At 39.2% G+C, this 12,189-nt stretch overlaps 1 protein-coding gene across 1 annotated transcript in view; it reads right to left on the bottom strand.

Moving 5' to 3' along the window:
* Window positions 1-10,306, bottom strand: part of STAT1 (signal transducer and activator of transcription 1) — a 172,704-nt gene extending 162,398 nt beyond the window's left edge. Inside the window, exons 1-3 of the mRNA XM_019662344.1 lie at window positions 10,220-10,306; window positions 7,617-7,745; window positions 6,045-6,189 (exon numbers count right to left, since the gene is read on the bottom strand). Of these exons, the coding sequence (XP_019517889.1) occupies window positions 6,045-6,189; window positions 7,617-7,744 (273 nt within the window). The 5' untranslated portion in view covers window position 7,745; window positions 10,220-10,306. The remainder of the gene's footprint in view (window positions 1-6,044; window positions 6,190-7,616; window positions 7,746-10,219) is intronic.
* Between the last annotated feature and the right edge of the window lie 1,883 nt (window positions 10,307-12,189).

Genomic DNA, 12,189 nt, shown 5'->3' with positions numbered 1-12,189 from the left:
AGCTAGGAATAGGAGTCAAAGCTTGAATTATAGACTATTTAGATAGGAGCAATGACAGCACTATATATTAAAGTATATAAAAGTTACCTCTAAAAAATGTATAGAGTTAAATTCATTTGTAAGGATAAAAGGAAAAGCTGAAAATAAATGAAGTAAGCACTTGAATAAAGAAGTTAGAAAAAGAACAAACAATTAAACAGAAGAAATAAGATGGATGCACCACCGGATTGGGGTGTGATATATGACCATAGCACATGTGGGGCAAGGATATGGACGGAGCCAGAATTCTTATACTACTGGGAAAGCGTAAACTGGTATAACCATTTAGGAAACATAATTTTGGCATTATCTAGTACAATTAAAGATGTATACACCCTCCATGATTCAGCAATTCCACTCCTAGCTGTATATCCTAGAGAATTTCATGCATATGTACACCAAGGAGCACACAGTCAAGACTGTTCGGACCAACCTTGTTTGAAACAGCCAAGCAATACTGGAAATAATCCAAGTGCCCATCAACAGTAAAATGGATAAACTGTAATATAGTCACACAATAGAATGCTATGTAGCAATGAAACTGAATAAACTGCTACATGCATCAACATGGATGAATCTCAGGAACTATGTTGATTGAATGAAGACAGCAACTTGTAAGGAATAAATGTAATGTGATCCCATTTATGTGAGGTTCCATAACTTGCAAACCTATATTCTATATTGAATAGGGATGTCAGTATATGTGGTAAAACTGTAACAAAAAGGAGAGACTAATAAAAGCAAAATTTAGATTAGTGGATGGGGACAGAACAGAGTGGAATTAGAGAAGGGACACAGGAGGCTTCAAAAATACTGGTAGCTACTGGGTCTAAAATATCAATGGCAGCCTGCGTTCTACCTGCATGTATATGTATAAATTATGGAATGACATGCATCATATGTTAATATGACTATATCTAGGCAGATTTTGGGTTATTTCATATTTTCTTTGCATTTTTCTGTATTGCTTCATTTTTTATTATGAATGCACACCTATTTTTTTTAAGCCATTCTATCTGAGGGAGTCGGAGAGAAAGGTTATAGACTAAATATTTGTGTCCCTCCAAATTCATATGTTGAAATCCTAACCTCTAATGTGATGGTATTAGGAGGTAGAGTTTCTGGGAGGCAACTGGGTCATGAGGGTCCAGTGGGCAGAGCTCTCATGAATGAGAGTGATGTCCTTATAGAAGAGGTGACTGAGAGTTCCCCTGCCCTTCTGCCATGTGAGGTCACAGTGAAAAGGCAGTCATTTATGAATCAGGAAGCTGAATCAAACACCAAAACTGCCAGCGCCTTGATCTTAGGCTTCCCAGCCTCCAGAACTGTGAGGAATAAATGTCTTTGTTTAAAACCCACCTAACCAGTTTTATTTTTGTTATAGCAGCCCAAACAGACTGAGACACAGAGAGGAGGGTGAACAAGGAAAATAAGTTTGCAACAGGAAGTCCAAGAGCAGAGAGACCCAGCAATCAAGGTCTTAGATACTTATCCCAATGGGTTGAAAACTCATGCCCACACAAGAATCTTCACATACATGTTAACATCAGCTTTACTCAAAATAGCCAAAAATGGATAAACAAATTATAGTACAGTGGTCCCCACTTATCCATGGGGGATACATTCCAAGACCCCCACTGGGTGCCTGAAACCACAGAAAGTACTGAACCCTACATATACAGGTGCTTCTTGACTTATGATGGAGTTACATCCCAATAAACCAATTGTAAGTTGAAAATATCATAAGTCAAAAAAGCATTTAGTACACCTAGCCTACCAAATATCATACCTTAGTCTAGTCTACCTTAAACATGCCCAGAACGCCTACATTGCCTACAGTTAGGTAAAATCATCGAACACAATGAATACACAATAGAGAATTGGTTGTTTACTCGTGATTACATGGCTAACCACTGCTGCCCAGCGTCACAAAAGAGTATTACCCTGCATATCACTTGCCTGGGAAAAGGTCAGAATTCAAAGTACATTTCTGGGCTGGCCAAGTGGCTCAGTTGATTAAGAGCTTGCTCAAGAGTTTGAGCTCTGACCAACAGTGGTTTGATGCCCGGCCTGAGCTGAGCAGCTGCTGAGCTGCAAACAGGTGGCAGGATGGCTCAGCTTAAAAAACAAACAAACAAACAAAGTACAGTTTCTATTGCATGCATAACACTTATGCACTCAAAAAAAATCCTAAGTTGGAGATCTCTGTACTATGTTTTTTCCTTTACATACATATCTATGATAAAGTTTAACTTATAAATTAGGCACAGTAAGAGATTTAAAACAACTAATAATAAAATAGAACAATGATAATATTCTAGTGGGTCTGATAACCAAGATGGCTACTAAGTGACTAACAGGTGGGCAGCGTACTCAGTGTGGAGACACCGGACAAAGGAAGGATTCACATCAGGGGCAGGGTGGAGCAAGTCGGCATGAGATTTCATTACACTACTCAGAATGGCGGGTGCCCAATTTAAAAGTTATAAATTGTTTATTTCTGAAATGTCCTATCTAATGTTTTTGCACTGCAATTGGCAGCAGGTAACTGAGACCACAGAAAGTGAAACTGTGGCTAAAGGGGCTCTACGGTACTATAGCCCCACAGGTTCAGCAATTGTAATAAGTGTACTACACCAATGCACCATGTGAACAACAGGGGGAAACTGAGAAGGGAAAGTGGGAGAGGGGGTGTGTGAGAACTTTCTGTGCTTTCTGCTCACTTGTTCTGTAAACCTAAGACTGCTCTAAAAAAATAAAATCTATTGTGGTTTTATGTTTAAGGTCTAAGAACAGGGGGAAACATTCTTAAAATATCTGGGGTAGATATTTATTTTTTAGCAAATCCTAACATAGCCCTTACGACATGCGCCACAGAGTGTAAATATCTTGCCCTGGGACACACAGAAAGTGAGTCACAGAGCCAGGATTCCACCTGCCACAGTCCTCGCTCCTGTTCTTGACCTGAGACTGCCTCCCCTTGAAGGGGTAAGGCTAGCTGGATATCAGTGTTCACTGTTTCCCATCTTGGAGCTTGCCTTTACTCTCTTGATTCAGTGGTTTTGTTTAATTTGTCTTTTACAACAAGCTGTTCTAAATTCTTATCAGAAGTAGATGTAATATAAAGCAGTAAATTTAAATATTGAAACTGCAGACCTCAACTGCTCTATAAAGAACTAAAATAAATCTTCCTTACACCTGGCTTAGTTCCCCTGGTGCCATATTATTTGCTCTTTTTTCCTTATAATAGTTAAACTAGATTGCATTTAAAAATCCAGAGGATGAAAATGCTTAAACCAGATAAGCATAGTATCAATAATCTTTCGATAGTTTTTTTTTCCTCCTTTTGGGGTGGGGGGGGCAGGGGATTCATATTTTAACAAAAAAGACTTGTTGTATGAAAAAAACTTAATGGGAACATGATAGACTAAAAAGAAACATAAAATGCAGGGTTGTTTAGGTGTAAAACCATAGTTGACACGTTCTTTATTACTATTTTCTACTGTGTTCTGAATTAATATATAAATACCCAGTAAGTATAGTTTATAAAACAAAATATGCAGAAGCATAAAAAAGAAACAGCAAGTGTTTTTGTCAATTCAAAATATTTCAACTAACCAAACTGCTTGTTGAGTTCCCAGTTTGTAGTAGAACCATACTGGGTAGTAGAAGAGAGAGGTCACAAAAGGAGGTCAGGCTTTTACCCTCAAAGAGCTTGTGACCTGCTTAGACACATCCAGCACAGAGGAGATGCTGGTTTTCTCGTAACCAGTGCTCTGCGAAGGATGAGAAAAAGGGCTCATACGTGGGTGAGGGTTTCCTTGCAGTCCCGGGGCCTCCACAGTTCCTCCAGGAATAAATGGGAAGTGGATTGCAGGAAGAGGGAAGGCAGAACATTCCTGGCCATGGGACAGCCATGGAATAGGCTCAGAGTCTATTCAACCGTGATCTTGGTGTGTTTGGGAATAAGGAGTAGGTTTATTTTTCTGGAGCAACGGTGTTGAGCAGCTCAGGGCAGTTTGTTGGTAAAAGTCTACAGAGGCCGGATGCTGAAGGGCCAGTGACATAAGCACAAGAGTTCGAGCTTGAGCTGAAATGTGACTGGGAGTTATTGCGGGCTCTTGAGCTGCCTCACAATCTGATACTCACACAGGAAAAAAAAAAAAAAAAAGATGGCCTGTACACTTGATTTATACTAGCAAGCTCCTGCTATTTTCCCTATCAACAAGAACCATTTATTGAAAGTTGTTTTTTTTTTGGCAGAATAAAAACTCCAGTCTTCCTTACAATTTCAAAAGGCAAATAACAATCATTCTCATTTACACTAAAAGATACAGGAATTCAGAAAGATTAAGTGATTTTCCCAAGGCCACATTTTGAGAGCCAGAATTTTCAAAGACCATACATCATCCATTTTACCCATCTGTGCCCACCTTTGCTTCTAGGCCAGAGGTCAGCAAACATTCCTATAAAGGGCAAGATAAATATGCCTGATACACACACACACACACACACACACACACACACACACACACACAAAATCACATACACATATTTTTATTTTAGCCTTTTGGTGCCATACAATCTCTGTTACAACTACTCAACTCTGTGGTTGTAGGAAAAAACAGCCATAGTCAGTGTGCTATTAGAATGGCCATGTTCCACTAAAATGCAGAAATTCGAATTTCATATTATTTTCATGTCACAGATGTATTTATTTTTATTTGTTCAACCACTTAAAAATGAAAAAAACATTCTTAGTCACAGGCCATACAAAAACAAGCCATGGCCACATTTGGCTTGTAGGAAGCAATATCCCAACCCCTGTGTTAAGATTTATTGAGTAGAGCATTAAGTTAATGCAGCCAAGGTTAAATGTCTTATTGCCATCAGAGATAGTTTGCTTTATGCTGCGAAAGACCCCATTTTGTTGGCAACACGCTATTTTTCTACCCTGGCCAAGTATCTTGCAAATTTGTAGGGGATGACAAAGGCAAAAATGGCTCAGTTCCACCCAAACAATAAGAAGAAAAACAATATATGTCCCTCTCACAACTGTTAGTAACTTCAAGCACACTTGTTTTATAGTCTAGGTAAAATTTTCTAAAAATATATTCATTGTAAGTTTGGGATTCTAAGAATGCCTCACTGAGAAACGGCACTTGTACTTTTCGTGTTATTTAATATGTTGTATAGGCACTCAGTAAATATTACAGCCGTCCTTGGAAAGAGTTTGCTACATTAACACCTCTGGGTTTACTCAGTATTACCCTGCTCTTAATTATTTACATCCCTGATTCACTCACTTTATTCATTTATCCTTTTAATCAATGAATATTACATATCTACCCTATGTCCAGCCTCGTGGTGGGTGCTGGGAATTCAACGCTGAATGCTAAAATCCTTGTCTTAAGGAACCCACAGTTTGGGGGAGAATACAAAGACACAGACATAACACTAATGTAGAATATATTAAATGCTATGGTACAGATGTGTTTCCAGGCGCTGTAGGAACACAGAGATGGGCTTTGCCTGTGTGAACCTTTGGAACAGGGGGTGAGAGTACACCAAAGAATGTTTTTGAAGGAGGAGAAATAACCAAATCTGGAAGGAAAATACAACCATAATGCTTCCATCTATGAATGAGAATACTAACTCTAAACTGTTACATAAGAGACAAAGGCAAGGGAGGGCTGGGGAATAGCCACAAAACTATTATCTTTCAAATCCCTACATTGTCAAATTTGATCTTACCTATCAAATAGTCACACATAAACCACACATACCCTTCCACTTACAGCACACTCTAGATTCAGAATTTCATGAAAAACAAACATTGGGTAATGAAATAAAATTGGGCACAAAATTTAAAATGGTAAGGGAATTCAGACTTTACACTCTTAAATCTAGTTTGAAAATAACATAAGGGTACATATTTGATTTTTTTTTACTGAATTTAAGACTCATAAATTCAAATATTTTGAAAAAGTAGAATGCATTCTCACCTGAAGGACTTTCCTTATTCTTTTCAGATTGTGTATCAAGAGTAGGTTTTTCTCTTTCGAAACGCGACCTAACTGGTCATCCAGTTGTATTAACAAGTTTTGAAGAAGAATTGTTGCCATGGTTTCATTGTTAGAAGCCGCCTCCCTGAAAAACAAAAGTGTTATTACACAGCAGGAAACAACTTAGTAAAATGTCTACTTTTTTACCACATTAATTTTAAAGTGATAAATCTATTCCACAGTAATAAACATTTAAAGGTTTTTTGAAAAAAAATGTATACAATGGATGAAACCAGAAAGGAAAATACACTCAACATCACTTATCACTAGGGAAATTCAAATCAAAACACAAGAAGATACTACTTCACATCTATTGGGATACAATTATTGAAAATAAAAAATAAGTAGTAACATGTGGAGAAACTGGGTCTCTCGTGCATTGCTGGTAGGAACGAAAAATGATGCAGCCATTGTGGAAAACAGGATGGAGATTCCTCAAAATATAAACACAGAATTACATACAGCAATTCCACTTCTGGGTAGATACCCAAAAGAATTGAAAGCAGGGACCTGAACAGATATTTGTACACTAATGTTCATAGCAGCTTTTTTCACAATAGCCAAAAGGTGGAAACAACTCAAATGTCTATTGATGGATAAATGGATAAACAAAATGTTGTATATATGTGCATGTGTGTGTGTGTGTCTTTATATATATATATATATATATATATATATATATATATATATATATATATATATATATGACAGTATATACAATAGAATGAATAGCATTATTATTCAGCCTTAAAAAGGAAGGACTTCTGACACATGCTACATGATGAATATTGAAAAATGTATATGCTAAGGGAAATAAGTCAGTCACTAAATTACAAATATTTTGTGCTTACACTTATATGAAATACCTAGAGTAGTTAAATTCATAGAGACAGAAATTAGAAAGGTGGTTGCCAGGGGCTGAGATGGGGAGAATGAGCATAAAGCTTCAGTTTGGGAAGGTGAAAAAGTTCTGGAGATGGATGATGGTGATGGTAGCACAATGTGAATGTACTTAATTACACTAAACTGTATGCTTACAAATGGTTAAAATGGTAAATTTTATATTAGTATATTTTACCACAGTAAAAAAGTTAGATGACTTGTTTAAAGCAAAGAAAGTTTTTTTCTAGTTGTACAAGGTGAATAAAGTTAAAGAATGTTTGTAAAACACAGTAATAAAAAGATTTGTTTACATTCAGTCTATGATATACAATTGATATAAATAGTAGATTTACTTCTTGGATTTTTAATATTTAGAAAATTGTTGGGGTTTTGGCTTACAGAAAAACAAAACTCTAGTACAATTAACTTTTCATCTACAATGGATGGAACCAGAAAGGACAATGATTCTCCTGCTTTGAAAAAGCTTTCCAAAATTTTGAAGAAGTTTTTTTATCTGAAAAGAATGCACCTTTTGAGTCAAAAGCAGGCCATAGAATAAATCCATATGGATAGAGTATGAAGCATTTGAGCATCAACCTCTAGGAGAAATAAAACAATGTTTGATCCTACCAGTCCTGATTTTCAATCCACTGGGCCAGCAGATGCCGAATTTCCATAGGAAAGTTGTCATCATAGAATTGATCTACTTGCTCCAAAAATTTGATTTCTAACTGTTGGACTTGATTCCACTGAGACATGCTATAAAAGAAGGGGTAAACTTAGGGTTTAAAAGTAATGTTAATAACTGTGGTACCTTTCATTCTTTTCTTAGATTTCAAATAAACACAATGTTGTCCATTAGTTAAATAACTGAAGAAAAATTTCTTTTATGGTCAATTAAAACAGAAGAGAAAATGCTTTCAAAGCCAAAGATAAAGCAATTCTAAACCGTTTCTGTAAGTCATCCCTAATGAAGGAAACAGGATACTCCCTCTGCCCCCAAACCACCTCCTTTTTGCTCTAACAGGAACTCCTCCTGTTCCCCCTTCTCCAGGAAGCTTTCACTCCTCCTCAACACCCCACCCCCATTAGTCTACACGAATTTGCACTCTCAACCAGCTCCTCCCATATCCCTTGCTCCCTCCACACTGTTAGACTTTGAGCAATTTAAAGGCAAACAACATACTTAGCTATACCTCCTAAGACCTTCTTATGGCTTTACATGTGAGGAATACCCAATAAAAACTTCTTTCATATGAAATTGCCCAGTGCTTTTTTCTTTATTTCAGATTTGTCTGACTTCTAGAGTCAATCTTGTGTTTCTAGAGTTCTAGTCTAATTTGGTCTTAGCTTTATAAAGAGTTTCACATATGCCTTTTTGTGGGCTCTAATTCTCTCAGTTCAAAACATCTCTGAACCAATACATATTTTTATTTGTCTTTGTGATGATCCACTACAGCTGGGCAGAGTTTTTAAAGTCTACTTTTAAGGAGTCTCTGATGTACGCCTGATAGTGGTTAAACCCTCAAGTTACTTGGGGAAGAAACCACACTTGATATGTGTTTGACAACCTGTGATAAAACGAAAAGTATGTGTTTCCCCCACATAGCCCCATTTCAACTGATTTAGAAGCTTTAGATGTATTTCCTAACTTGGGAAAATTAACATGACATCTCCTTGAAGTTACACTATTTTACTCTTTCAAAAGTCAAATTTTTAATTGTTTTGTCAGCAATTCTAGATCAAAGAAAAAATTTTTATATGATTAATCACCATAGTATTTCAACCTATCTTGTAGGTAAGTTAAGGTTTCCTTTTGCCTATGGGACACCATGATAATAAATTTCACATATTTCAGGTTTCAAATGGAACCATTTGGGGGGCACATCTTTTCTCTGATCTAAATGTATAGAAGAAAATGATTGCCAATGTTTTGCTAAAAGAAAGCAACTGGGAAAAGAAATAATGTCTCATTTGCGTATCACTTTATATTTATGAAGACCTTTACACATGACAATTCTGGGCACATTGTAAGTGCTCATTAAGTGCCTATTAAATTAATAAGTGGTATTCCTGATGTTGTCATGAATAAGGTAGGTGGATAATATTACCTCAACTTTAAAAATGAAAAAAATCTGAGGGTCAGAATTGACCCCTGCCCTCAATGTACAGCTTTAAGGATTAACCTGGGGTCTCATGACACCAGATTCATCTCTCTTTCCAAATACCGGGTGCATACACTATATTCCACACAAAATTGGAATGTTGTTCCCGTGCTACTACTGACATTGTCCTGCTATATCCCATCAATTTATTCTAGTTAATGACAAGAGACAACATGAGCTGAAAATAGCATTAAAATTGTAATTGCTACTATTACTAAATCCGCTATGATTTGGGTAAAAATCTGTTTTCGAACAAACAGGTAAGTCAACTGAACCTATCCTAAAGTTAGATAGATCACTCTTAGGACCCAAGTTCAACTTTCAGAGAGCTGAACTCAAGGCTGAGAAAGGGAAGGACAAGATATACAGTCCTAAGACAGTCTTCTCTGTTGCAGCCTCTAGAAATGTCTTCAGACAGCCCTCAGTACATTTCTATGCTTTCACTCTCTAAGGGCTAATTCTCCCATCCCCATAAAACTATGGAACATTTGTTTCGAAAACTGAGTGCCTGTCTATTCTCTTTGAATGCCTGTCTGGTCCTAGAAGATCTATATAAAGGGGCATTTTGTTTTTGTCCCACTGTTGGGAGCTAATGGTGCCTTGTTGGCTCTGAGGCCTAGAGCTTGCAAAGGAGATGACCTGCCCTAAAATATCACTTGCTCTCATCAAAGCCACAATCAGTGGTTATTCTAACTGTGGACTTTTTTCTGAAACCCAGGTATGCAGTCTAATGTCAGACACCATAACTCAGAGAAGCTGGCTAAGAAAGTAAAGAGGGGCTCACTTTGGCGAGGACACACCTCCACATCAGCTACAACTGTCCCACCCACCGTTCAGATTCCTCACAGCACAGCACACACGCGAATCTCCCGCTAAGAGACCTGCACCTGAGTGCATCTTTGAATCACGGAGTTGGACGCTTCTTTTCAAAATCACCCAACCTCAGGCAAGTTAAAGGAAAATAACTGTCAAAACATCAAGTGAACAGCAAAGCCTCAGCAGCATCCTGCATTTCCTGGTCCATGCTGCTCTGAAAAAGCAATATGATGGTGTGGTCTGCCTACTTACCTGGCTCCCTCAGCCTAGGTCCCAGGCAGTGATCAAGTCCAAAGCCAGAATCTCCCTTCACAGTCCCCGGGACAAAGTCTCTGATGCCATCATCAGTAGAGGATTTGCATTTCTCCTCCCACTTGAGGCTTTCCTGTGCGTCAGTGTTAGCGTCTCTGGGACTTTACTTGGGTCGGTTCCCACCCACTCTCTATTCTAGAAATGCTAAAGAACAGAAACAGGCTGAATCCTCTTTGCAGGGGGCCCTCTCCTTTAAACCCCACCAGTCACCTGCAGCTGCAGGTGGCCCAAGGGGGTTAGGAGGAGGTAGGTGGATGGGGGCTAAGAACACTCATTTTCTTTCTTTTTTCTCTTTTTAAAGATTTTTGTATTGGGAAATTGGGGGAGGGGAACAGTGTTGGGGAATTGGGGAAGGGGACCAGCCAAGTTGTTCTTCAATCTTCATTGTGGAGGGCGCCATTTGCCATCTGGCTTCCTGTTGGCAGCTCATGACTTCTAAGTTCAAGTTGCTGAGTTCAGTCTTAGTTGCAGGTGGGCATAGCCACCATCCCATGCGGGAGTTGAACTAGCAGCCTTGTTGTTAAGAGCGCACGCTATATCCACTGAGCCATCCGGGTGGCAGCTCAGCTCAAGGTACCAAGTTCAGTCTTAGTTGTGAGTGGGCCTAGCCCACCATCAAACAAACAATCTTGTTATTACACCAGCTGAGCCATCCTGCCTCAGTGACAGCTCAGCTTGGGCACAGCGTCACTGGCCCATGTGGAAATTGAACTGGGTGGCCCTGTTGCTCAGAGCTCGCGCTCTTAAGCCAACTCTTAACCAACTAAGTCACTCGGCTGGCCCCTAAGCACACTCATTTTCATCAGTGGTTTCCCCCATACAAGCTGGGACCCCCTGCAGACTTACTTACCTAGAGCTAAATTCCTGGCTTCCTGCCTTCCTCCTTTCAGGCACCACTCACCCAGGTGAGCCAGCCTCTGGGATGGAAGGGGTGGGTTGCCAGGATCAAAACACAAGGTTCATAGACCTCACTGTGCTCCAATTCCAGCAGGGTCTGCTCCCTAGGAGAAGGACAGCCTTACCCAAAGGTTTGGGTCAGCCCTGTGGAGGCTACTGAAGCCTGCCTCTGTGGCCCAGCATCCTCCTTCTGTCCCCAGTAGCTCTGTTCCTGGTTGCTGTGGCATGCTTTGGTACCTTTGTGACACGTGCCTGTTCTAGAATCACAGAGCTGGAGGGAGCCTTGGTTTCATCTGGTTCTAACTACTCTTTCATATGTGGAGCGACTGAGTCCCAGAGAGTAAACAGAATTACTCAATGAGTTAGCTGCTGAGCCTAGAAAACAGTCCAGATATTTCAACTCCCTACTTAGTGGTCTTTTTATTTCATCTCCTCCGAGCTAGCTTGTTAACCCCCTGACACACAAGAGTTCCATGAAAACAAAGACAAAAATAAAGGGAGATAGATTGAAAGGTAGGAAGAATGATTAAATCTGCTTATGCACGTGCCTCAAGCAATACTGTATACCAAGGTGAAAGGTCTACTTCACCACTCACCCTGACCAGCCATCACACATCTATAGCCTCAGGATTCTCCGGTTCTCCCAGGTGACATTATTGTCATGTGCTTAAATGTGCCACCTCTTTCCCTCCCTCAGGAAAAAATAAATCAGTCAACCACAAAGTCACACTCTGGACATCACTCCAAATTCACTGGTCAGGTAAGCCTGGTCCTGGCAGCTTGCCAATTGGGCATTTTCTAGGAGCTCAGGCTGCTCTGTTCCTAAATGAAAAAAGTGCTTAATTCAGACTATTCCATAAGTTATGGAGGGAAAGTCCAGTTTTCTTCTAGGGAAGTGATCACTGTCTATAGGAAAAAGACCAAATTCTTGGTACTCAAAGTTCTGTACAATTTGTTCCCAACTTATCCAGGAAACTTATGTCCCCTACAGGAGCCCACAATCTGACACAGAC

The sequence above is a fragment of the Hipposideros armiger genome, unplaced genomic scaffold, assembly GCF_001890085.2.
Source record: "Hipposideros armiger isolate ML-2016 unplaced genomic scaffold, ASM189008v1 scaffold_372, whole genome shotgun sequence".
Lineage (NCBI taxonomy): Eukaryota > Metazoa > Chordata > Mammalia > Chiroptera > Hipposideridae > Hipposideros > Hipposideros armiger.
This window is presented reverse-complemented; position numbering and strand designations above follow the sequence as displayed.